Source organism: Vipera berus (genome assembly GCF_964194415.1).
Source record: "Vipera berus genome assembly, chromosome: 8".
Lineage (NCBI taxonomy): Eukaryota > Metazoa > Chordata > Lepidosauria > Squamata > Viperidae > Vipera > Vipera berus.
The window spans coordinates 24,383,459-24,410,991 of NC_138211.1; the positions used below are offsets into that span (position 1 = coordinate 24,383,459).

At 47.7% G+C, this 27,533-nt stretch overlaps 1 protein-coding gene across 1 annotated transcript in view; it reads left to right on the forward strand.

Annotated features, from left to right (window-relative positions):
• Window positions 1-772: 772 nt before the first annotated feature.
• Window positions 773-27,533, forward strand: part of TGFA (transforming growth factor alpha) — a 42,277-nt gene continuing 15,516 nt past the window's right edge. The window contains exons 1-2 of the mRNA XM_081333617.1: window positions 773-944; window positions 13,436-13,489. Coding sequence (XP_081189743.1) covers window positions 905-944; window positions 13,436-13,489 — 94 coding nt within the window. The 5' untranslated portion in view covers window positions 773-904. The remainder of the gene's footprint in view (window positions 945-13,435; window positions 13,490-27,533) is intronic.

Sequence of the window (27,533 nt, forward strand, 5' to 3'; positions counted from 1 at the left end):
TTGATGGGCAATTTAGGACTGGTGGACACGCAGAGACAGAAAGATGGTGGTTCAGGAGAGCGCAGCCACTTTTGGGAAAGACACAGGCCCCTTTCACAAACAGACATGATGAGGATTTCAGAGAATTGGTTTCTTAAATAGAGATGTTGCCAAGGGCGTCTTCCAATCGCAAACCGAGTTTGGTCTATAAAAGGGAATCCCGGTCTGTCAGAGCAAGACTTAAGGAAACGTAACTATAGAGAGAAGCAGTAGTGGAAGACTGTAAAAAGAAAATGCATGGAAAACGGTTTAGCTAAAGGTTCTGACTTAAGAATGCTTTGGGACGCCTATAACGCTTTTATGAGAAGTTATAATAGCGAACCCTAAAAGAAGAGGCGAGAGAAAACATGAAGCATTTGGGATGAGATCAAGCGAAAGGAAAAAAAATTGAAGACATTCTAAAAGAAGTAGTTCTCAACAAATTGTCTACAACGGCAGTAAGTCTGTTAACAGTAATTAAGTAATTAAGTTAATGTTAACAGTGAAAGGAAATAAAACTGAACTATATAAAAAATGCGCCCGGCCTGACAGGAGACCCGCGCCGGCGCGTCCAGACGAGCGGGACGCCCCTCCGTCGCCGCGGTGGCTCCGCGTGTCAGCCGCAGCTCGGAGGGGCGCCGCCCACCCGGCCTCCCCCGGCGCGCCAGCCAACCGGCCGCGGGGGCGGGGCGGCAAGGGGCGGGGCGGGGCGGGGCGCGCCGCACACCTGCGAGCCGCCGGCCGGCCGAGCAAAGCCGAGCAGAGCCGAGCCGAGCCGAGCCGAGCGTCCGCAGCCGCAGGTGGCAGCCTCGCTCTCGGCATGCTGGGCGGGCTGGAAAGGTGAGCGCGCCGCTCCCGCAACGCTCCGCGCAACCGGCGGGCCACCATGGCCAGCGCGGCCGCCGAGGTCGCCCTGCTCACGCTCGGTAAGTGCGCCCGCGCGGGGACCCGGAGCCCGGCGCGGGAGGAAAGTTCTCCAGAAGTCGCCGCTGCTTCCCGGGCGGCCCCTGGCGGCTGGGGGTCTCCGGCTCGGGCTTCGAACCCCTCCGAAACGGCCGCCCCGCTCGCTCGCTGGGCCCCCGCCTTGCCAGCCCGCCCCGGGAGCCTGGGAAGAAAGCGGTTGGTCGGCGCGGCTGAAGCAGCCAGGCTGGGGCCAGAAGAGCCGGGGGAGACCTTCGGGGTTCGAGAGAAACGCCGGGAAGGGGGAAGCGAAGCTAAGAATCTTCCGCCTTAATGAGGACTACCTGCTTTTCTTTAAAGAAAGGGAAAACTGCGCTCAAAGCTTTCCAGCCTTTTGCAATCCGTGGCTAATTGGAATTCTGGGATTTGTAGGCACCAAGTTGACTTCTAGGTGAATTGTAACTATTTACCTCTCAGCTTGCTTGGTTTGTGCTTCCAGTATCTATCTCTGTGTGTGTGTGTGTGTGTGTGTGTGTGAGTGTGTGAGAGAGAGAGAATCTAGATCAGCAGATCTTCATTTTTCCTACAATATTTGGCAATTGAACCATTTGATATTGGAAAGAGTTGATCCTGGTAATTGTCTGTGTATCGCCTGGTGTTTTTCTTCCTTTAAACTTAAAGCCTTCTAAGGTGACTTTGCAAACCAGGGAGATTTTCTTTCTATCATTGCTGTCCAGGCTAATTTTTCTTTTAAACAATGTGAAATAGGTGGATAATTACAGAGGTGCTATTTGGGGAACTTTGACAGGCAATCCAGAGCTCCTTTCCCTCTGGTCTTGGAAAAGAAATCCTGGCTTTCAGGGCTGAGTTTCAAGGGCATGGAGGCTTGAAGGAAGATGCCTTCACAATTACAGTAGAGACCCCCCAGTCCTAGCCTCTCCTGCGCTTTGGAGTCAGCAGATCAAGACGTGGCCCTGCAGTGCTCTGGCTCATTTGGCCTGTGCTGTCAAAGCTTGAGCTGGCATTATTTTTCAGTCAGCCACATCTCTGGGCGCTCATATCTCCCTCTGATTGGGGAGACAGCCACGGCTGCATTGGGAAGGCCAAAACCCCGAGCACATGTTCTACCTCCAGGGGATCCCCATGCCCGTGCCCCACTTGTGCTGGTGGAAGCTCTGGGCTTTACGGTGGCAACCCATTCAGAGAGCGCCACGCTGGGGAAAGTCTTGTGGAGGATGGGCTGGGCTCGGGCAGAGCTTCTGAACGTGCCCTGGATGGTCCTGCTCTGTTCTAGGCTAGCTGTCCTTTCAGGGTTTGGTTGGTTTTGTTTTTTATATTTTTGTATCTAGAAACTCCAGGACTTCCTTCCTTGCAATTTGGAAACTTCTCCCTTAATGAGCTTTCAACAAAAATAGATTTGCCCTGAGTCACTGCAGTGCTGCCATTCTTGCACAGGACGTAGGAGAGTAATGCCATTGAGACATTCCTGGTCCTGGCCTCCAGGCACCCTCATTAAGCATCCCTAATGTAGACTTATCAGCCTGCTTACTTCCTAACTGCCGTGAATTAAGTGGGAACTACTTTCGAGTAAACACATTTCAGGTCTAGCTGCAAAATTACAGGCTGGAGAATGCTGCTTTGTTGACAGGCCCTGAGCACCGCTGCGGATGGGCAGAGCAGGGCTCTCAGGCAACACTTGGGGAGAGGAGTGAAGTTCAAGAGTGAGCCCATCTGGAAATGCGGTCTGCTTGATGTGGAACGAGGCTAATCATGGTCAAAATGAAGCTGGTCTGGAATTCAAAAATGTTTTGATGGTATAACAGTTTTCAGATGTACACACAGACCAGCTCCAAGTTCACCCATCGTTGAATGATGGCCATCAGAGACAAGGTTCAGTTGGACTTCTTCAAATATTTCAAGTATTTGAAAACTATTTGTCAGCAATGGGCTGTTTGCACAAGCCTGATAATCATCTGATGAATCTCCCTTAAGAAGCAAACGATAGAATCCAGCTTCTGCTTCCTCTGACTCTAGACATGGTGGCTGTGCTTACTCGAATTGTGGGAGTTATGTTCCCAGCATGTCTTGGGCACGGCGCTGAAGGCTCTTGAGCTAGTACCCCAAGGAGTGTTGGGCTATTGTGTTGCAAGAACTGCAGGTATTATGAACACCACTGTCTCCTAAACAGATTACAGTAGATTAAATCGGATATCTTTGCAACGTGCAAGATCCCTTCATTATTTGGGTATAATTCTTAGAGGGTGCAAGTATCAGCTGCATGTTTGTCTAGAGTTAGAATTGCTCAGTAGTTACATAAAGAGGCTGGTCCTTCTTCAGAATGCATTCAGAATGCATTCTTCAGAATGCATTCATCTAATATTATAGGGCCCACTCTGGGAAGAGGTTTCCTGATCATCTCCTGAAAATGGCTGGGTGAGCAAGAAGCCGGACAATGGCCAAGACCTCACTTTCTTGGGCTGCTCAACCGTCACAACAGCCTGGCTCATTCTAAGCATCAGCACAGCCACAAGGTCAGAGTGCCAGAAGCATGGGACATTGCCTTTGTACTGCCTTGTAGAGGGGGAAGGGGGGCAAGTGATGATCACCATACCTCCTCCTAAGGTGCTGTGCATGTGATACATGTAAAAAAAAGGGGCGGATTTCATTTGCACAATTGCGGAGACTATCTTGATTTTCTTGACTCTCACTGCAGGTGCCCTGTTTGGATGGCGCTGTACTTTGAAATGGTCTTGCTTGTATGTGTGGATTGATAACAAAGTGGGACTAATGTCTGTTCTTACGATTTTCTGGGTTTGCCAACGTGTGGTGTGTACGGTACATAGGTTTTCCAACACCTGTTGCGGACCGCATGCATCACAGCAGTTTTCCTACAAGCAAGCTTAACTTGGCTATTGACTTAGCCTGTTCTTGAATCAGCCTAGCATGTGGGATCATGGACTAAGCAAACTTTTTTGGTCTATGCAACCATCTCAACTGCAGAAAAAACTAACTAAGCCTGGGATGGTGTAAAACAGCTTGCAGTGGGCAGGTGCAGCCAAACGCGCTTTCTTGGGTGGGGTCTTTGTGATGTCTGCGTTCTTAAAGGCACCTGTTTGCTACATTCCCAGAGGGGTGGACTAGAAGACCTCCAAGGTCCCTTCCTGCCCTGTGATTCTAAAGAGCTGTAAGACCAGGCCGACTGCCAAACACACAACATGCAATCGTGACTGTCAGAACTTTGAATCCAGGTCATAAGTACCTTTTGGGGTTCTCTTGTCACTTCAAAAAGTCTCTAATTGACTGGTTGTCAGTCAAGGACTGTATAAAAGGCAGGTGTCCCAGAACACTTGTTCTGACTAGTTGTTTTTTATGTTGGAAAGAAGAAGGAAGCTAAGGGCTTCTAATCTTCGATAAGAAGGAACAAATCAGAATTTTTGCACAGAGGTGGGTGACTGATACACTTTACAAATAAATAAACTCCATGTCAACAAATGTATTGATCAGCAGTTACGCTGTCATTCTTTCTGCTTCCTTTACTGTTGAGGGCCGTGAATGGCTTCCAGGCATTCTAGTCAGGGCAAGCCATATTTTCCCTGCTTTTTGGTTGGGGTGTCTGCTTAAACTTTTAGCAAAATGCAAGTTTTAATCAGGATATAGGCTATCCCAACTCTTCGGAGGTTTTTCCTGATAAAACCAATTTTTAAGAAATCACAATGCTGTGTTACTTTGAGTTCAAACTTAGGCTTGTTGGCCAACAACCCTGGGAGAGATTCATCTGAGCGGGAGCCATTTCCTAAATGCGGCTGAACGGCCTGGCAGATTAGTAGTCTCTGGCCTGTGATTTGCAAGAGGAAATGGTCTGTTGGGAGAAAAAAGCCAATTCAGGCAAGTCCGGAGTTATGCTAATTCCTCTTGATGTCATCAACTTTGCTTTCCGTGTCAGGTTGCTGGCCTTCTCAGATGGGAGTGGGCAAGCTTTTGAGTATTTATTTATTTATTTATTTATTCATGGCTATCGGAACAGGAGGGGCTGGCGTTTTGGTCCCCTTGGGTTGGAGATGGTTGAACTTCAAGACAGGCATAAATAAATCTACCCGAAGAGACTCAATACACTTTTAGGGATTATTTTGTGGGAAAGCCACTGTAGAAAATTAGTAGTTGGCTGCCCAGTGCCAGCCCTGTGGCTTGGCGGGGGTTCTGGAGATTGCTGAGGGGAATTTCAGAGCTATGAGTTCTCCTGCCTTCTCCGGCATTCTCTTCTGCCCGCCTGCTAAAGAATTTGAACGCCTCTTGTTGCTTTTCAACAGAGGAGCCATTCCTGAGTTTGGCTATGAGGAAGCGTAGCTGAAAAACCTGTTGTGGGAATCCTGCCTTTTTCTCTGGCTCACTTCTTTCTGGTCCTGAGAGGCCTGGAATGAGCCACTCTGCCCTTGGCTGGCAGATTCTTTCTTGCCACCGAAACTGCCTGGTTTCTCTTGCTGACTACTCTAAAGAGAGCTGTCGAGCTGGGATGCTGAGGGCACATGGCTCTCTCTTTTCTTCCAGCCTTGCTAGTGGGAGGGCAGGAGCTGAGGGGCTCCACAATTAGGGGAGGGGGATGACTGACAGTCCGTCTGCCTTGTCCTAAGAATACCTTCTTTTACACCTTGTAGAGCAGTGCTTCTCAATCTCAGGGCCTTTAAGATGGGTGGACTCCAATCCCCAGCCAGCAAGGGTAACTAGGCAATTCTGGGAGTTGGAATCCGCTTGTCTTAAACACTGCTGAAGAGGTCACTCTGTGGCTTGCCAGACCTGGTTGGAGGTGGGGCATTTCAGGAGAATCTCCCTGGATTCTTCAAGCAAATAAGGGCTTTTTGTCATGGGGTGAAACATCAGGAGGCCTCTGATCTTGACAGTCATCCAGTGCCATGGCACCTGCAACAGATGGAGCTCCAAAGTGGAGGAAAGATGGCAGCCGTGTCCTCTTTGGTGCAAATTGCTTTAGGACACGGGAGGGAGAGTTTTTCAGGCAGGGCCACATCTTTGCTTTCAAAAAAATGTCTTTGGCCTCTGAGAACATTGGGGGGAGGCATGTGTTGCTGATCCACGTCACCTTGGGAGGGATAGTAAGGAATATAGGCCACATGATCAGGAAATTTTAATGTGTTTGAGCAACATGGTGGAACTAAGGTAACATACGACATACGACCGACAATCTTTGCTGGCATGGGCTGTTTCCAGAGGAGGCAGAGGAGGAGAGGACCTGGAGCTTATGGGGCAAAGGAACTGGATAAGGCTGTCGGCAGGCCCAGAGGAAGAGAGAGAGGCTTTTGGAGGAGTTGGTGGCGGTGGCAGCAGCGTGCTCCAGGGGTGAAAAGAAGCAAGGCCTCTTTAAGGAAAAGGTGGAAGAGTCAGGATCAGAAAAAGGAAAGAAGGCGAGGTTGTCAGAATACAAGCTAACTTGAGGGCTAATCCACATGGAGCCCCATTTCCATCTGTCCTGTGTGCCATTGTTCACTCCCTAGAGACTAAAATGGACAATGTGAAATTTGAGCGGGCCCTGAACAAGGAGTATATATCGGAGGTGGTGACCCTTTGAGAGCTGTATGCAACGAAATTTCATTTTGATGTATGCCGATTGGTGTACATTCAAAGTGACAATAAAGTTATCATCATTATTATTGCTGACCTCAGAATGGAGGGGCTGAAATCCCTTTTCTGGTTGGTTGCTATTTTTCAGCTGCTATTTTGTTTCTGACAAAATAGGTTGGAGAATTACTCTCATCCTGCACCCATACTCCTGCCCTGGACTGTGAGCTACCCGCGTAGTTATTTGCCTTGAAGAAGGCCCAAAAACGTGGTCTAGAAGTGCCCTCAGAACCTTTGGAGGAAGCAGCCATCATGTACTAACTGCTTTCATATATTTGGGTGGCTGTCGTGACCAGCGTCAGATCACTTGGTATTTACAGATCTTATCTTTTGAAGTGATGGCTTGGATTATATGTCAATGAGTTTTAAGGGAACAGAGAAAAATGTGGCCCAGAAAGAGGATAGCCATATATCAGGTGTACTTTGTGGTAGACTTCCTGAGATGATAGTAAGAGTGTAGAACAGGGGTCCCCAACCCCCAGTCCGTGGACCGGTACTGGGCCGTGGCATGCCAGCAACCCGGCTGCACAAACAAGCAGCGCCCTATCTGCGGGATGCAGGCAGCACACAAGACCACACACCCTCTGGTCTGTGGAAAAACCTCTCTCCACGTAACTGGTCCCTGGTGCCCAAACGGTTGGGGACCTCTGGTGTAGGAGGTCCTTTCCCATTTTTCTCTCTTTAACCTCCTGCTTTTCAACACAGTGCTTTACAATGCTTATTGATTAGATTTTTGCCCCGCCTTCATTAGTTTTATAAGTAACTCAAGGCTGCAAATTAATACCCCTTCTTCCTCTTGTTTTTCCCACAACAACCCTGTGAGGTAAGTTGGGCTGACTGGCCCAAAGTCACCCAGTTGGTTTTTGTGCCTAAGGTAGAACTAGAACTCACCATCTCCTGGTTTCTAGCCCAGCACCTTAATCACTAGACCAAACCGCTTGCTCTTACTCAGAACTTACAGGTCTTCATTATTTCCAGCACTGTCCCATCACCTTAACTGGTGACTTGGAATTGGCACTTAGATTTTCAAGCTGCCCTGTATTTTGCGTCCCTTTGACTCAGGAGCCACACTTCACTAAATGAAAGCAGTTAGGCAAAAACTGATTTAGCATTAAATTTTAATTCAAACTTGATAAGTTTTATTTGGCACCATGTGATTATTCCCCATGTAAATTTTCCATTTTTTTACAGACACAACTTGTGGAGGGCTCTTGGGCTGCCTCCCAAAATATGTGGGGGAAAAAATGTGGCCTCAGAGCCTGAAGTGTCAGGTTATCCAATATAAACAAGATAAGAACTGAGGTCTTCTCAAGAGCTACGTAGTGTGTAGTGTAGCGCTGTAGGAGAAAGGAGTTGGGGGCATTCATGTCCTTCTGAACTCTTGGCAATTGTCTGGTCAAGTCTTTGCACTTTTCCAAGGCAGCATTTTGGGGATGGTTTGTCCCAGCATCCTCCTTCCTAAGGATGGCCCAAGGTGCCCCAGCTGGCTTCATGTCCAAGGCAGGACTAGAACTTACAATCTCCCTGGCCCCAGTCCATGACCTTAAACCATAGATCAAACCAATTTCTTCCCCAGTTCAGAGAACCCCAACATGTGAAGGCCAAGATGGTGTGGTTAGAAAAGCTGAGGTGGTTTGTGGCTTCTGTAGTACCAGCATTTCTTGCAGGAACTGAATTGAGGTTGGTTGATGAAGAAAACTTGCAAGCTGTAATCTTCACGTTCTCCCTCTTTTCCCCTGTTCTAGACAAAGAGTGCTTTGCTCACAAGTGACCTCTGGTTCATAAATGTTTTAATCTAAATTACCTTGTGGGATTAAATCATCAACTTGGAATTCAGTTTCTCATCCTAGCCAGATATCTTTGGTGATTGCATTACTTCTTTGCTTCTTGCATGAGGATCTGTTTGTTATGCCAACTTGGCTTAAACTTGATTGTGACAACTCAGTAAAACATTTCGTTTGTGTAGTGAAACACACTGGAATATAATTACTTCCTATCCTGTCTCAAGCAAGTATTCTTCTGAAAGGCTTGTGCTGACCCCTTTCAAATAAAAAAGACAGGAAAAAGATGCTGAGACCCCAGAAAGAATGCAGAGAAGACCACCAAACATGATGAAGGGTCTGGAGGCCAAACCATATGAGGAACAGTGAAGAGAACTAGGTCTAGTCTAGCGAAAAGAAGAATGAGGGGTGACATGATAGCTGTCCTCCAGTATTTGAGGGGCTGTCACAGGTAAAAGGTTTACCTACTCTCCAAAATTCCTGAGCGCAGGACAAGAAGTAACGGGAGGAAAATCATTAAAGAGAGATCAATGCTAGAACTAGGTATAAATTTCCTGATAGTGAGAAAATTAACCAGTGAAACGACTTGCCTCTGGATTAACTATTTGACCGTGATTCTATGATATAGAAACATAAGGATGGTATACAAGGGATGGTATAAGGTCTCCTGCTGGAGGAGGGGGCTGGACTAGGAGACCTCCAAGGTCCCTTCCAACCCTATATTCTGTGTTGTCTTTTCTAAATAATCCAGTGCCACTTGATTAGAAGAAATATGGGCATGGGGGTCTAAAGCTTCAGGCCAGGAACAAACCACCCCTTTGCATGAAAAAGTGGAGTGTAATGGAAATATTTTTGAAACTGTTGTGAGGGCTGTTGTGGTGTGTGGAGAGATTCCACTAACACCATTATTGCTAAGCTCTTTGCTCCTGCTTAATCTGGCATCCTGCGCTGCAGCTCCCATTGGTGCTTGCCATATGGTGGAGGATGCCCAACATGGAGATCTTCCCTATAGATTAGAAGACCTCCAGACAGTAAGTTGATCATGACAATCTGAGATACAACACCATTTTGTATTTTTAGTTGCAACCATATCAGATATGATCTTAAGCTCCTCTCCAGGTCAAAAAAGTGTAGTTCCTTCCATAGTTTTTGAAGAAAAGAGGAACATGATGTTTGTTCCTTTCTTATGCAACTGTTGTAAGGCATAAAAAGAACAAAACTCAAATGTCCAGGATAAGGGTTAGCAGCACACCCTTTTCTCAAGAAATCTAGAAATGTGTAGTCATCATTTCTCATCTCGGAGCATCTTCTGACATAGATATCAAATGGAGAGGCTACGCCTTGGCTTATGTTTCAGTGTTCATCATATGTGTTGCTTATACTCATTAGAAAGTTTGAAAATTGTGCGGTGTGTTAGATCATAGTAAATGGTGCTTAATAATTTTACCTAGTAAGGGTAAAGCATCTCTGCTTCAGACTGCTGGATTCCAGCAATCACTGGACGGCCTCCTTGTGGTAAAAGAGGCCACAATCTGTCGCCCCCCCCCATCAAAACGCCTTGCCCTTGGGGAGAGCAATGGGGCAAACAAGGGTCTTCGGGAGTCTCTGAAGCTAAATATGATGGATGATCTTCAGGATGGAATCTGACATTTTGGGATTAATGGCTAACTTGGCCCCTTTTAAGCTTCATGTGATTAAGGAGTGGGTAGTGTGTCAGAAATAGTACAATTGCATAATTATATCATGGAGATACTTGATCAGAGGGATTGTATATTTGACATAAATTGGAGGAGTTTCTATATCTTCCCCGCAGAAGTGTTAAAAAATTGGGAGGTGCCGTTGTGACGGAGGCCCCCACTCTCCAAAATGGCTCCCTTCTCTGCCATTGATCTGGCCGCCCCCGTTGAGGCCTAATCATTTCATGGCTGAAGAAGGAAAGGCACCCTTTAAATCTTGAAAACCTAGCAGAAATTGGGGGGTCGTGTATAGTATAAAGAAGCTAGCCATCAGAAATATGGCTTGTTTTTAAAAATTGAAATGAACTTTGGTTTTTATAACTTGTTTTATTAGGAGCCAAATTATTGGAGGACTTATTTACCAGAATAAGATGTAGCTGTCTACCTCCATAGGGTGGGAGGGGGAGGGGCTGCTAAAGCCAGGTTAGAAAGAGATATTTCAGCCATTCTGCTGAGTGGGAAGGGGCTCTGGGGGCCTCCCAGGACAGACCATCAGCAGTTTCATCCCTCCAAGCAGGGAAACTCAGTCGCCATTCCTCTGCTGACTCATTAGGATTCTGCTGAGTCAGAGGGAGTCCCCCCCAGGCGCTCCTGTGCTGCCCATGTTTTATCCAGAGGCCTAGCTCATCATACATCTGTGGCAAGTGAAGCATTATGGACCTGGGCAGTCCCAGATATGCACCTCTATGCAAAATACCGCCCCCACCGTGCTTTCTCTGGGAGAAAGTAGGGGCAAACTGGGGTCAATTTCTGCTGCTGATTTTCCCTGCCTCAGTTTCTTCTTTCAATGGCTGGAGATGCAGGTGGGTTGGCCTTGGCCTTGCTTTCTGCCACCTTGGAACAGCCGGTGCAAACTCCCTCTGGAACAGACTGCGGGAGAGCGCCCTCTTTCGGAACGTGCTTTTTCTGCCTTCAGCCTCTCTCGGGTCACCCCGGGTCTCCTTTCAGGCTGCTCTGCCTCTTCCCTGGTGGGCTTGGCTGGCCTCCGTGGGTGGGTGGGTGGGTGGATGGAGGTGCTTCCTCCACCCCGGGGTGCCAGCGTGCTTCCGACTGTTGTTGATGGAAAGCAGCGTCAGGCCTCTGGAGGCAGGGGCGGGCGAACCTCTGCGCAACCTGCACCTCGGGTTCTCTCTGCGTCTTCCCAGACGTGATTATGCAGGTCACAGTTTCAGCCTGGAGGGGTTGGTTCCTTCCCTGCCATCTCACGGTGACTCAGCGGCATAGAATTCCAGGGAGGGGAGGGGGTCAAAGTACAGCTTTTTATACCCGTCTAGCGTAGCTGGAGCCTAACCCTGCGGCCTTGGCCAAGTTCTTTCAGCCCGTGGCGGAGTGTCTGCCCACACCCTCGTGGAAAGAGCTTCTCCACTCTCCAGACGGAAACCAGAATATGCCAGCCTGGACGATGGCTTTGTGGCACCGCTTCCTTCTCCTCCACTAGGCAGTCACGCTGGTTTCTCTTGTGTGGTCGTGTCAGAGGGGACTCGGGGCAAGGCCACTCCAGGCTGGCCCTGAGGTCACCGGCAGGCCAAGCCCTTCCATAAAAGAGAAAGCCCCATTATCAGCCAGCAGAAGTTAAGGCTATTGCTGGTGAAGTTTCATTCAGTAATTTTATTAATTAACAAGATCTCTTAAAATGTTTCAGTTTTTTGAGGATTGGAGTTTGGCTGAGTAGAGAATTCATCAGGACCTGAATTGGACAAGCTTAGGAAGCTGTATTGCACATATTGATTTTAGAGGGCCATTGTGGGAAGGTCCTTCGCTCTTTAATTGGTTTGCCTTTTTGAGGACTTGCACTAGGGCACGGGTGTCAAACTCGCCACATCATGTGACGTGTCACGACGTATTGCAACTCTTTTTGCATTGCCTGCAGTGGGGTGGGTGCGGCTTCAGTACGATGAAACTGACCTGCGGGCCGGCAGTTTGACACCCTGCACGAGGGGCTCCTTTTAATTCCCCCTGCAAGATGTGGGAGATTGCATGAACAGTTTTTCAGTAGTTGCATTCAGAACCAACTGTGGCAACTGCAAAATGCACGGGTGGCCCAGAGTTCCAGCAGACTGCAGCAAGGTAGGGAGAACCTGTGAAGAGATTTTGGCTTCAGTCTCAAATTAGGCCACGTTGTTTGTGTTGTGTTGAAGATTCAATTCTGGGTGTTGTGTCAGAACATTTATAAATGGAGGAAGGAAAATAGATCCTCTGACATGGAAGATTCCTCCAGGGATGGTACCGTGTTTGGGAAGGTCAGATGAATAAATACTTTTCCTCCAGGGGAGAAGAACCTTACCTGAAATTGCTCTTGGGACTTGGATGTCAACATTTTGGATTTCCCCTGACCATTTTGTTTATAGGCTGTTGCCTTTGGTGGACAAGAAACAACAGAGAAAACAAAAGTTCTAACAGGATTTTTTTAAGAAGAAAGCCCTTGGGTGGGTGACTGGGAGGGAATCTTAAGATCGGGGCCTCTCCGATTCTTTCAAATGGCGTTTCTCAATCTTTTGCAACTTTAAGATGTCTCCACTTCAACTAGATCCTCAGAGCAAAGTATAAATGTTGATAAATATCCAACCCCCAAATTGCGAGAGAACAGCAATCTACTAAAAGCTGCCTGCTGGCTGTGAATTCTGGGAGTTGAAGCTCACACATCTTAAAGTTGCAAGGCTGAAAAAGACTGCTTTAAAAGCTGCTGATTCTGAGAAAAGTGGGTTGCATTACTAGCCAGGAGTCAGGTGGGTCATAAAGATTGCATGTCTTTTCTAAAGCAAGTAGCCACGGAGGGTGGCTTACAGCTCTTGACCCACATTCCTCTCTTTTTTCCTGCCAGATCTCTCCCTCCCCTCAAGTCCAGCTCATTCCCCAGCTGAAATTACAAGTCTGTTGTCTTACTGCAAATGGGACCCAGAAAAATGGTTGGAATGTATGCATATGCACATAACTATACTGGTTTTGCAAATATGAGGCCACTTTGGAAAGTAGTCACAGCAAGAGCTGCTGTTTGGACTTAAAGCAGATTTGCTCAAGTGCCGAATGCCGATATAATTTCCCCCTCATCAGTATTTTAAAGGAAGAGAATGTGTTGCTGTCATGGAATTGCCATCTGCTTCATGTGGATGTGGAAATAGGTAGTCTATCTTGCTCTGCTCACAGCAGCCAATGGGACTTGCTCTAGAGCAGGGTTTTTCAAACTTGACAATTTTAAGATGTGTGGACTTCAACTCCCAGAATTCTACGTGTGTCTGGCCATTAACAAACCCAAATTGCATCTCTTAAAATATGTTGCCAAAATGTGATGTCATACAACCAAAATTTAAAAGTCAACTTGTATTTCCAATTAGCTGCTTGATTATTTTTAACTTGGATGTTTTCTTCTTGTAGGTGTTTTGTTGGCGGTGTGCCATGCCTTAGAGAACACAACATCAGCCTTGAGGGGTGAGTTTATTGCATCAAAAGATCTGATACCTTAAAACTTCACCAGCGACTGTTCTTCTCTTCCGGTGGGACTGTGTGCTAAGCATCAGCCACTCTGGGGCTTGGATGCATGGAGGAGAGCAAGCTTTTGAAGCTCCCCATTGGTCTTCTCTAGCCAGAGGCCTTCCAGGCTTGTGGCCACTTGTGGGTGGAGAAGACCTTAACCCCATGTGCTTGAGGGGGCAGCTGATTTCCTCTGGATCATTTGTAAATCAGCAACTTGAGGGAACTCAGCTTTTATCTCAGCAAGCGATTGGGACCAGACAATCCCCACAGTATGGACTGTTTGGTCCATTCAACAGCAGTAACTGTGACAGGGATTTAGGTGTCCTGGTGGATCACCACTTAAGTATGAGCCAGCCATGTGCTGCAGCTGCCAAAAAAGCCAATGCAATCCTAGCTGCATCAACACAGATAGCATCAAAATCACTCAAAGTGACAGCACCGCTTTGTAATGCCTTGATAAGACCACACTTGGAATACTGCATCCAGTTCTGGTCACCATAATACAAAGAAGATATTGAGACCTTGAAGAGCAGAGAAGAGCAACAAAAATAAGAGGTCTGGATGTTAAACTGTACAATGAATGGTTAAGGGGACTAGGTATGTCTGGTCTAGGAAGGAGAAGGACTAGGGGTGACGCGATAGCAGCCTTCCAGGACTTGAGGGGCTGTCACAGAGAAAAGGGAGAAAGCATCGGAGGGCAGGAGAAGAAGCAGTGGCTGGAAGCTTGTTAAAGAGACATCCAACCTAGAAGTAACAGTGAGAGCAGTTAACCAGTGGGACAGCTGGCCTCCTGGAATTGTGGGTGCTCCGTCGCTGGAGGTTTTCAAGAAGAGACTGGACAAGCATTGTCTGGGATGGTATAAAGACGCCTCTCCTGCCTTGGGCAGAGTTGGACTAGTATAATGTAGTCATAAGTCGAGGACTTCCGTATAGGCGGTCCTCAACTTATCACAATTGAGCCCAAAATTTCTTTTGCATTTGTTAAGTGAGTTTTGCCCTTTTTTACAATCTTTTTGCCACAGTTAAATGAATCACTGCAGTCATTAAGCGAATCTGGCTTTCCCCATTGACTTTGCTCGTCAAAAGCCGTCTGGGAAGATCACAAATGGTGATCACATAACCCTGGAACACCACAACTGTCACAGATGCATGCCAATTGCCAAGCACCTGAACTCTGAACACCTGGCCATGGGAATTGTGTGAAAAATGGTCATAAGTCACTTTTTCAGGCCTGTTATAACTTTGAAGGGTCACTAAATGTATGGTTATAAATCGAGAACTACCGGTACTGTTTCATTTTTGCCTTTGCCTTACTTCTTAGCAAGTGTGTGTTCTTCTTGAGGCTATTATTGCTGTCCATAGCAGAATTTATCTTTTTGAGGATCTCATCTTTCTGAAAATAACATTTCTTGTTCCAGAAATATGTGGTCCTCGGAAGCTAAGCAGCACTCCCTGCCTCTTACGAGAGAATGTCATCCTAAGTTAAAAAGCTCTTCTATTAATAATGAAATTATTATTATTATTCCATCACTGGAGATTTTTAAGAAGAGACTAGACAGTCAACTTGTCTGAAATGGTATAGGTTCTCCTGCTTGAGCGGGGGGCTGGACTAGAAGACCTCCAAGGTCCCTTCCAGCTTATATCCTGTCCTGTCCTACCCTACCCTACCCTACCCTACCCTACCCTACCCTACCCTACCCTACCCTACCCTACCCTACCCTATCCTATCCTATCCTATCCTATCCTATCCTATCCTATCCTATCCTATCCTATCCTATCCTATTCTATTCTATTCTATTCTATTCTATTCTATTCTATTCTATTCTATTCTATTCTATTCTATTCTATTCTATTCTATTCTATTCTATTCTAAATAAGAACTGTGGCCAATGTAATTGGATTTTCTCTGAATCCTTAAATGAATATCTCTTACTGTACATTTCTGCCAAGGCAAACTTGTGTGTTAGTGAAGTACACACATTTTATCAGATTCGTAGAGTCACACCTGCAGGATTAGAAAGATGGCAGTGGGCTTCCCAAAAACTGGACATGTGCTTAAAAACCCCTCCCACAATTTCAGCATCCGATTGCAGCCTTTCAGGACACGTGTCCAGCAGTCGTCTGAAAACTCCTAGACATGCTTCAGAGTGTCTCATGTCCATCGGTCTTAAATGCTGCAGTGGCAGACCTCTGCCCCGGAGAACTTTGTTGGGGTTATGCGGCCAGCAGCCCATAATAAAGCCAACTCTAAAGCCAGCAGGCTGGCTCTTTTGACTGTCAGTCAGGGGCAAAACAAGAGATCCAGCTGTTGCCTGCACAACCTCTTTAGACCTGTGAGTCTGTCTGATGCTCAAGTGAAGCTTTCCCATGTTTCATTTGGGGAAGGGGCTTCTGCGTCCTCACTAACCCCCAGCTTCTCGCATAGCCTCCTCTCTTAATCTCCCTGATCTCTACCAAACAAACTCCAGCAGTTTCTCCAACATACTTTTGGAGGGCACCGCTTACTAATTGCTAAAATATGCAGGTGCGGCTCAAGACATCTCTGTGGTTGCTTTTTCTCACAGCAGCCTTCAGTGGCATCTTGTTTGGCAGCTTCCAGCTGATGCTGCTGAGAAAAGTGCTCGGTGTCGGTGTTTGTTCCATCACCATTTCTCTGGCAGCATTTTGCTAACGGAGGAGGCAGCGTCTGGGGCCACCTTGTGAAAGGAGCGCCTTCTTTTCTTGTCCTCATTTCTGCCAGGCAGAATGACTTCATCAGGACTGGCAGTTATGTGGCGAGGAAGAACAAGTGACATTCCTGTCTTTCAACTTGGTTTTAATTGTATGTTTGCCTCCATCATGGCACGGCCTTCACACACTTGGTAACACGACTCTGCTGTTGATGGTTCTGCTTTTAATGTACTGAAGTTGTTATTTTTTCACTAAAGTAATTGACCAGGTTCTTCTGGACCTCACATTTTAAGGAGGGTTCAGGGAAACTGGAGCTGGTTCAAAGAAGGGAAGTGAAGATGGTCAGAGAGCAGGAACTGACCAGGAGAGCTTGAAAGATCTGGGAATGTTTAGCCGAGTGAAAAGGTGATTGCAGAAGGATCCAGAAAGGAGAGCTCGAGAAGGCTGATCTCTCTTCTGTTGCATCTGAGAATGCAGGACGTAGAATGGCGGATGTAAGGAATGAGAAGAAGATTCTAATTGTCCATTAGACCATGGCTTTTCAAACAGTGGTATGTGTACCACTGGTGGCACTTTGGCACCTGGCAGGTGGTACGCAACCTAGACAAGTGTAGCGGGGGGATGAGCTGAAGTGACAGCAGCGCTGCACAGGCCTGGGGGAGAGTCAGCTGAGGCTCTGCTGAGGGCCCAGGATCAGCGCGCGTGGCTCCAGGTGCTTCCGGAGGCCTCGGGGGTGGCGGGCAGCCACACGCAGTCTTTGGGCGGAGAGTCAGCTGGAGCTGCAATGTTGCTGGGGCTCTGCTGAGGGCCTGGGTTGGAGCACGCAGCTCCACCTGATTGGTGCTTCCAGCAGCCTCGGCTATCACAGGGAGCAGTAGACAGGCCTGGGGTGAGAGCCTCAGCTGGAGCTGCCGGGGCTTAGCAAAGGGCCCAGGATTGTTGCGCACAGCTCCAACTGAGCAGCACTGTGTGCCCCAGCCAGCCAGGGAGTGGGTGGCTGCATGGGGGAGGGAGACTGGGGTAGCAACTGATCCTGGAACTCTGCCTGGGCCCCAGAGAGTGGCGCACCCGGGAGGGAAAAGGAGGACGAGGCGGGAGAGAGGAGAGGATATAAAAGGAGGTTTTTGGCGGGAGAGGGAGAGAGAAAAAGACGATGGGGGAAGAGGAGAGGCTTCTGGGATCAAGCGAAGGAGAGCCCAGCAGCAGTGAGGAGAAAGAGAGAGGAGAGGGAGAGAGGAAGAAGGGCTGACCAGCCACCTGAATAGCAAGGTAGTGATGCATATTAATACATAAGGGTAAATTTGTTATTCATTTGTCAGTGCAAAGGGAAAGTGATTCAGCAAAGGAACCATTACTGAAGAAATTAAAACCGGTACTTTTCCCCTTTTTTTAGTCATTAAGTTGTTGACCCCTTGCTAAGCACTGGTGGTACTTCAATATTGTCATGTCCTAAAAGTGGTACAATCTGTGAAAAGGTTGAAAAGCCGTGCATTAGACAAATAAGAACAGTAGGATCAGTGACCAAGGAAGGGCACAGGCACCTCTTTGCTGGAGGCATTCAAGCAAAGCCAGGGAATCATTTTCTGGGAAGGATGATAACGTGAGACTCAGTGTCCTCCGTGGCCCCTTTCAAGTTGGTCATTCTATGAAGCGGCATCTCCAGTTGAGCACTGGCGATTCCAAGAAACAATAATGTCCCTTCTCTGGGTGGCTGTGAAAGTTGTCTTTACGGCACAGCTGACGGGGACAGGAAGGAGGCAGCTTCCTGTCTCTCATCAGGATCTTTGCTATCCCCATATTGGGCCTCCACATCTGGAATCTTTAGGATGAAAAAACCCGTGATTTGGAAGTAGCCATCAACTTTCGTAAAGATCCTCACATCATATTGGTGCATACAGTAATCATAGGATGAGTCTCTCTCTCTCTCTCTCTCTCTCTCTCTCTCTCTCTCTCTCTCTCTCTCTCTCTCTCTCTCTCTCTCTCTCTCCCTCCCTCCCTCCCTCCCTCCCTCCCCCCCTTTCTCCCTGTCCCTCACTTCTCTGGACTCTTGTGTTTTCTGTCACTAAATTGCAGGCACCGAAACATCTGGCAGCACTGTTAAGCGCAAATTAACAATCAGTAGAATAGGAAATACAGTAGTGCTGTGGGAGGTGATGTAGTGCCTTAAACTACAAAGCCCACAATCCATTTCCAGTGACCAGACTGCCTGGAGCTTATGGGAATTGAAGGTACCAGGTCCTCTAGTTTTGCAGTTCAAAGTGTTGCGAACGGGAGAGGGTCAGTAGTTGGTGGTCCTCTGTCATTTAAAGAAAAATTGTGGCAGAGTCTTTCTCAGGCCTGCCTTAACTTCATCATCCTCATCCTCAACCAGCAGTGTGCAGCAGCAGCCAAAAAAGCTAATACAATCCTGGGTTGTATAAACAGGCATAGAATCAAGATCACATGAAGTATTAGTACCGCTTTATAAAAACTTAGTGAGACCACATCGGGAATCCTGCAGCCAATTTTGGTCACCATACTACAAAAAAGATGTTGAGAGTTTGGAAAAAGTTCAGAGAAGAGCAACTAAGATGATCAAAGACCTGGAGACTAAAACATATGAAGAACGCCTGCAGTACTTGGGTTTGGCTAGTCTAAAGAAAAGAAGAAATAGGGGTGACATGATAGCAATGTTCCAGTATTTGAGGGGCTGCCACAAAGAAGAGGGGGTCAATTTATTCTCCAAAGCGCCAGAGGGCAGGACGAGAAACAACAGTTGGAAACGGATCAAAGAGAGAAGCAACCTGGAATTAAGGAGAAACTTCCTGACAGTGAGGACAATTAACAAGTGGAATAGCTTGCCCACAGAAATCGTGGGTGCTCCATCACTGGAGGTTTTTAAGAAGAGACTGGACAGTCACCTTTTTGAGATGGTATAGGTTCTCCTGCTTGAGCAGGATGCTGGACTAGAAGGCCTTCAAGGTCCCTTACAATTCTATTGTGTTCCGTTCCGTTCCATTATTATCCTCCTCTCCTATAGAGGAAAATCAGACACTCCAGTTGAACTACAGGATTTGCCCAAATGGTGCCTTGAGGGTATCTCCTGAGTTCTGGGGTGGGAGAACCCACACCTGCCTGCCTCATAGTCCTCTCACGCACTGTTTGCCCCAGCTCTGAGCCTATAGATTCAGCCCAGCCTTCTTTGACTTCAACACTCAGGGGTCCTGACCCCCCCTCCCAGTACTGATTGGGGACATCACCTAGAAGGGAAAGGTTTGATTGGCGCTCTTGATCCTGCAAGCCAAGCTCAATTTCCTGAGTCTGAATTGGCCAGCCTTTGTTGGGCTGCTTGATAATGTTGGTGGCAGGATTAGGATGAGTGCCAGGAGCCAGAAGATCAAAAGGGAGCACTAATTTTGGCTGAAATGGCTCTCTGTTACTCATCAAGTAGTGGTTCTGCTGATGTTTTGCAGCCACGGGAAGGGAAAGCTGTGCTGCAGCTGCCGAGTCAGGCTGGGGCAGGGGAGGGGGGATGAGGAGGGACTTCAGTGAGTAGTAAGGAAATACAATTGTTATTTTATTCTTTCATTGATTTCCACACTCTTGTGCGAGATGTGAGATGCTACTGCTTTGTATCTCATGCACTTTGAGTCCAACCACTCTTTTTTCCACATAGGAAGCCACGTATGGGGCCACGTACTCGCTCCTGGAGCCAGAGCTCTAAAGGGCTTTGGAAGGGTCTCTGAAGGAGAAGCCCTCATGCTCTCTGGGCAAGCCATGAATGACAGTGTGGGAAGCCAGGCAAAGTCTAGGCCATTAGAGAGAAGAGTGTGCAGTGAAACGGAGTGTTGCCCGCCCCATCGCTAAATAAGTGCAAGAATGCCACGTTTGGTCCTTGAGCGTGTCCTCGAGGCTCTCTCCTCCTTTGGAGGGATCTGTGAACCCAGCCTTTTATATCAGATGGGATGAAAACGGGGGTTAGGGGGAAGGTGCCTGCGGCCCGCCCTTGCTCTTGCTGCCCCAGAGGGACTGAACTGCCCAGGGGAGGAGTCTTCGCAGGCAATCCCAGGATTGGGGCACCATGACGCCTTTAGACTTCTTAGTGTTGAGATGTCAAAGGACTCCTTACAAGCCCACGTTTGGTCGTCAGTGTGGGCTGTAAAAATAGGTGAGTCAGTTTTTCACAGGGAAACAATTTCTTGTTACTCTGCCTTGATATGTTAGCACAGAGTTCCCCGACCTTTTGGGCACCAGGGAGAGAGTTTTTCCACAGGCCGGAGGGTGCGTGGTTTCGTCTGCTGCATGCCTGCATTCCGCAGATGGGGCTTTGCTTGTTTGTGCGGACTGTTGCTGGCATGCCATGGCCCGCTACTGGTCCACGGACCAGGGATTGGGGACCCGAGTACCTGGACCCTTGAGCACAGTCTGAGATCTTGGAAAACCTTTGCCTGCTTCATTTGAAGAATGTGTGACGTTTGGCACAGATTCAAGCATTGTTAAAATATATGTGGGAAATTTTTACTGTCCTAAATGCCAATTTTGCCCTTGGCTATTCAGGGTGGTAATGTAATGTTTTACATAAATACAGGTAGTCCTCATTTAGTGACTGCCTCAGAGAGAAACTGTTTGCAGTTATGATGGTGATGAAAAAGCAACTTTGCAACCAATGCCTGCATTTGCAGTCTTCACAAAAGTAACACAAAGGTAAACTGAAGTAAAATTGTAATGTTTCACTTAGTGACTGCTTCACTTTACTAAGTTGCCAGTCCTAATTGTGATTGTTAAACAAGGGTTGTCTGGATTAGAGTTAGAGTTATATATTTATCATTACTTCCACTTTTCCATAGCATTAAAAGTGTAAGAGAAGACCAGGCAGAGCCCGAAGGTGGGGTCAGACTTTCTGGTTGTTTGCGTCTACAGACTACTCAAGGGAAAAAGGGAAGAATGGGGAGCAGCACCCTGGCTGGACTTGATCACAGTGGGGATGGGTGCACTGTTGGAAGATTTGAAGAGCCGGGTTGGGGAGAGATGGTCACGCAGAAGTGTTATCTGTGTGTTTGCTAAGAGTTAATGTCCAGCCTTCATCAGCCATCCCATCCACACATGCTCTGGATGTGGGTTTGCTCCGAGGGGAGGGGCACGCCTTTCCCCAGCTCTTGTTGCTCTGTTGGACGGCTTCCCTTCCCAAACCTCTCAGGACTGCTCGTCTCTGCTGAGCTGCTGACCAGAGTTTTTGATCCAAAAATGCTCAGGACTGATTCACGCATACTTGGCCTTTGTGACACTTTGATTTGGTTCTGCCCGCACTGAGGATGGGGGTGACAGGACCGCCCCGTCCCCAAATCTTGGTTGAGTTGTAGCCAGTTGAGCTTTACCTGTGGAGTGAAGGACCGGACACGTTTAAAGACGGCAGATTTGGCCTGTGACCGATGGCATCTTTTTATAATACACACATCGATGCAGAAGCGTGTGCGCAAACGCGCAGTTTAAGGAAAGGGTCCACTCTGCCCCTGGAGACATGATTTGCCTCTGGCTCTTGGAGAGGAACGTTGAGAGCCCCCGGCTCCAGCTGTGGCTTGCAGGCCATCTGCATCTGCTTCAGGGGGTCCCTAGGCCGGAGGCCTGGAGCTTCGTGCTGCTGCCCTGTGGCCTGGCCTGGGGGTCTCTCGTGAGGTGGAGAAGGCAGCCGTTGAAGCCCAGGCGTGTTTTTGGTTGGCCTCACTCTGGACGTTCTAGAAAGGCCCCAAAGGCCGCCTTGGTCGAAGGGTGAAGGTGTCGGATCAGGCCTTGGACTGAGGGCTGGGCGGGGACTGGGAGGAGAGGCTGAACGCCTGGGTGGCCTTGTTTGGCTTCATCTCTTTATTTTGCCACCCATCTCCCCTACAAGGTGACTCTGCTGGCTGCTCAGACTCTGGGGTCCAAACTGCCAGCTTGACTTCTTCACACACACACACAAACACACACACACACACACACACACACCGTGGGAACCCCCTGAGTGGACCAAGCCTTGTCAAAGCCTATGGAGGTTCACAGGTTGCTATCGCTGTCTCAGGTTAGCCTACCCACAGGGCTGCTGTCGTGCAGAAAGAGTGGGTTCCCCACCTTGAGCTCTAGCAGGAGACTAATTCAACCTCTGTAGTTGAGTCTCTTTCTCTTATTTTTAGAACTATGAATTTTGCTTGAAGGAACCACACCATTATGATTTAAATTTGCACTTCTCAGCTGCATGTCCTCCTCAGTCGACTTCAGGTGCCAACCAACTGGCTCTTCAGTGTCTCCGTGCAGTTGGCAGATGAGCATAAAAGCTCCTAAGTAGATTTCTACATAATGCATTCAGGGACAGAATAGAAATAAAACCAAGTTAATCAACCTCTCAGCCCCTTGCTCTGGGAGGAGGGAGGGGCGGTTTCCCGAGCCCAGCTGGGGTGGGTGTGTCCTGCAGCCTCAACCTGTCCTCCTCCTCTTCCTCCTCCTCAACCCCCCCCCCGGCCCAGCTGGGCTCGGCTTTCAGGGATTCTTTATCGGGAAGACATGGGGAGCTACGGTTGTTGTGCTCCCCGCCTAGTGCTGGTGGTAGCCTCAGCTGAAGATCCTGGCTGGCAGATTGCAGGGTGGATGGGTTGTGGGGAGGGGCCACGCAGGATCCCAGCAACTGAAGCTGTTTTCCCCTTCCTCTGTTTCTCTGCCTTTCCATCCATCTGAAGTTGCTTGGATGTCCTGGGTTCCCCTTGTTGTTTGTTTTTAAAGCTAAATTGCACAGGTCCTGGATTGCTGCTTTAGGCCCTTTTGCACATTTTAGTCCGTTGCTTTCTCGAATGGTCTCTTGGCTGCCAGGTCAGACTGGGCAGAGCTGGGATGGGGAGGCACGGAGTTCCCGGCCCATAAAGTGACTCAGAGCGAGCGCCTCTGTCTTCCCAGATGAAGGCTACCTTGTTCTCACTCATGGCCCTCCCCAAGCTCCCCCACACCAGCACAGAGGAGAAGAGAAGGAGAAGCAGAGCAAAACCCAGCAAGGCAGGAGGGAAGGCTGGGCAGCAGCAAACGATGTGCCCGAATAATGGGTCACCTATTCCGTGTGTAACAAAAGGTAACAAAACCTATTCGGTGTGTGTGTGTGTGGAAACAGAGTCTGTGCTTGGCAGCTAACAATGCTAGCAGGAGGGGTGTGTTGCTCTGGCCAAAAGCCAGGAACCCAGACAATTATAGATGCCTTTTAAAATCCCTCTCACCCACACCCACTGTAAAGAACAGACAAGTTGAGAGCAAGCTGGGGAGGGGGGCTGTCTTTGTGCACCCTCCCACCATGTCTACAAGTCTAGGAAGAAAGTCCTTAATTTTTTGTCTGCGCTGAGATATTATATCTACTTCTATAACTGAGAGGTTTAACAGTAGTAAAGAATTGTCAGTGCATCTCCATCCTGTCAGGTATACCAGGCCGCCCAAAACAAATTGAATTCTCCAGACTTCTGATATGTGCAGTCCACTTTATGCTTGCCACTTTGCATGTGCCCGAGGAACCATGAACACACTCAAAATGTAAGACTTTGTTTATAAAGACTCAGTAAAACATCACCAGCCAGATAACCTGTCAATGGCACAGTGCTTAAAATTAGCTGTTCTTATTTTCCATATTGTGAAAAATCTGGGGAGGATTACAAATATATTTAATAACATTCAACAATCCTCCTTTCTACAGACTTCAGAGTAGCATCATCAAAGCTTCTGTGTATCTCCAGAATCATTCAGACACTGAATCTGGAGGCTGGACTCAGAATGGATGAGGGAAATCTGGTTTTTCCAATTTATTGGCATCCTCAAACCTTGACTGTTGCAGTGCCTTCTTTGTGAGATGGCCCTTGAAGACTGTCTGAAACAGTGTTGTCTCCTGCTTTCCAGGCTAAATGGAAGGATCCCTTGAGGGTGTATCAAGTATCACACAGACTTTTTATATAAGCATCTCCTGCCAAACAATCTATCTGGTGGTGTTGGGGATTTCGGGGGAAGTGATAGTTCGGCCACAAATACTCAGCCGAGGCCACAGTAACCAATTCCGCTACGTCTGTGTAAGGCCAACGTCGGGAGAGGCTTACTGAGTAAACTCCTTCCTTACTGCAGTTTAAGAGGGGGCTCAAACTAAATGTATATTCCCCAGCTTTTAAATACTGTTTTAGTTTCACATGTTAAGCTTTCTTGCTTTGTTGGTTAAAATAACTGTGGTTTACAAGCCACCGTGGCCTTAAGGGAGCAGGTGGCGCCTCCTTTTCTCAGAGAATAGCTGCAAGAGATGCCCTGCCCTCCTTCCTCAGGTGGCGGCTGCCAAGCTGGTATTCAAGAAAAGTCAGAGACTAATAATCTTGCGATATTGCAAAAAAGCACGTGGGAAACTGTGTATGTGTTCTGGATCAAATCAGAAATGATTTAGGACTAAATATTGCTATACTGTGTTTATATGGAGTTTAATGTCTTCACAATTAAAATGCATCCCTAGATGTTCTGAATGTTAAAAATTCCTTCTTTAACATTGCCCTTCTTTATCTTCCCAGTCACTTTCTTGGGCAAGATCTACCCACTCAGGGTTGCAGGTCTCCAGGCCTTTGATCCTCCCCCCCCCCCCCGCCCAGGGCATGGCTCTGTCCTCTGTAAATATTACTGTGGGATACTCTCAGATACATGAATATACTAAAGTCATTTCCCAAGTACTACATACCTTAAAATAGGAAATAAAAATAGGGGAAGGGAACATGTGCAGAAATGCCGGCTGTGGTGCTGATTCCAATCGGAGCCCCCCAGTCCTGAATCATCCTTTGTCTTGTGTGGTTGTAGCTGCCCACAAGCTTACGCTTTGGCAACTGTTTCGCCTGACTTGTACAGTGGCCCACAAGTGTGACATTATTCCACTGCCGAAGGTCCCTCTGATGTTTAGTGGATGTTATGAAAGGATATAATTGAAAGGCAGTTGAGGGAGAGAAAGAGAGGCCATAAGCCTCTCAGCTTTTTCCTTTTCTGGCCAGGGCTACAGAAATATTGGTAACTTGACACGATCGATGTACGTAGGGGTGGGGTGGGGTGGGGGGTTCGTGCTTTGCCCAGGTTCAAAGAAAAGGAGCCTTGGAGACTTGCAAGGGCTCAATTCATGCACCATCGTTATTTATGCAGCGCCGTGTTGAAAAGCAGCCTGTGTCTGTTGGGCAGTTCCTTTCTGGCAGTTGAATAAAACCCCTTTTCTAGCAGTTAAGCTTGACTTTGGATGCGAAGGGGAAAAATCTGGGAGGCTCTGCAACCTCCACATCAAAGGGGCTGTTTTTCTTCATTTTCAGTGCCAATTCCTCAGGGTGGAAACAGCCATTAGCAAATGGAAGGGGTGCATTTTCCTAACTAGACTAGAGCATCTGCCGGGCCAGCTTTGCTGTCTGAAAGGCGTCTGTCCTTCTCTTCCCTGGCCAAAGAAGAAACCTCCACATTATCGCCCTGTAGCTCCCCACTGCGCAGCACAAGCTGCTGATGCTTGAAAGGTGATTCTGAAGTCACACATCTTTTGCGGGTGTGACCATGTGCACGTTGTTTTTTCAACATTGAATTTCTTCCTGCTGGCCCACAGCCCATGGTTCATCTCCTCTCTCCTCTTCTTTATTTTTTTCAGTTCTCCGGCTGTTTGACCTGCCTAAAATGGGAAGTTTCTTCTAACGGTTACTTTCTCTTGCTTATGTTAGGCCCTGGAAACGAACTGCATGAATGGGCTCTGCTGAGCTCTCCTTGTGCCTGTTCCTGTGCTATGTTGACACAGCATAGCCAATACATTTATTCCCTTATATATTTATTAGCTTTTTAGCCTGCTTTTACTACTGTTATAAATAACTCAAGGTGCCAAACATAGCTAATGCTCCTTCCTGATCTTATTTTCCCACAACAACAACTCTGTAAGGTGGGTTGAGCTCAGAGAGAAGCGAGAGAGCGCGATTGGGTCACCCAGCCGGCTTGCTTCCTAAGGTGGGACTAGAACTCACAGCATCTTGCTTTCTTGGCCAGCACCTTAACCAAACTGAGTTTATCAAATATCTATTAACACTTCAATTATTGTTTGGTGTTGGGGAATAATGCAGACAGAGGGCCTTGGAGTTTTCTGGGTTTTATATTTAGTTCCTGTCTGGCTGAGCATGAAGCAATGGGGGTCTTGATAGAGTTCATTTCACGTGCAATGAGCCTTTGAAATCTGGCTCTTCTGGACCATGGGCCAGAGTTTATCTTGTCTGGGTGTTTAATAAATTTACACACAGATTTTAGAGGCAATCAGTTGTGAGGGTCTTTGCTGAGCCGCACATAGTGTGCAGAGTTGCTGCTGGCAGCATCTGCTTGGAAGGTCTTTCTTCTGGCTTCGGCTGTGTTTGGTCTGCAAGATCATTGAATAGTAAAAGTTTATTGCAAAATGGTTGGGAACAATACTCAGGAGGGAAGAGTTACATGGGGTCTCTCTCCCTGAGCATTTCCTGGTGTAGTGCTTTATAAATGATCTATTCTAGAGTTGCATTTCTCCACCTCAGCAACTTTAGGATATGCAGACTTGAACTCCCAGAATGCCACGGCTGGTATTTTGGGGCTTGAAGCTCGAGCATCTTAAAGTTGCTGAGGTTGAGAATCACTAGAGCAAAGGTTACCATTCCCTGAGATCCTGAACAATTATAAAACAGATTGCCATTTTAGATCTATCGAAGCAAACCAGGATTACCATCAGAACTCATTGATTGCACAGATAAACCAGCTTCCAGCTTGTCCGACCGATGTCCAGAGCAAATTCTGACAGAGCTCCAGTTTTGTGTTGCAGGCCTGATTGCTTGCGCAAATGAGGCCAGGAGCCATCCAAGTTCATTCCAAGCCCAGGGAATTAGGGAGTGGCTTCTTGTTGGGAGGGATTTCCAGCGTGCCATTTAGTACGTGCCACTATAGGAAAATGGAGGAAAGGCTATCATGCTCAGGTTGTCTAGAGGGGCCTAGGACCCAAAGTGGGACACAAAACTGCAAAGAAGCCCAGGTGGAGCTGCCAGCGGATCCTGGTGGAGCTGCTTGGGGCAGTACTCAAGCATAATCTCGGGCAGTTTCACAAGCAGTTGCCGCCAGAGAAGCACCTGGCCCAGGAACAAGTTCAGAGAGCAAGCCAGCTTTGAGTGTGCAGATCTGGTTTCCGCGTGCACAACTCGAGGGCTGCCAACCCTAACCCCATCCAACAGCTAGCATGGTCAGCAATAGCAGAACATGGTCCTACAGGGGTTTTTTGGGGATAGGGGGAGCACACAAATTAAATTCATAGTTTTAGATGACAACTAGACCTTTGACCCTTTGGGTCATCATTTCA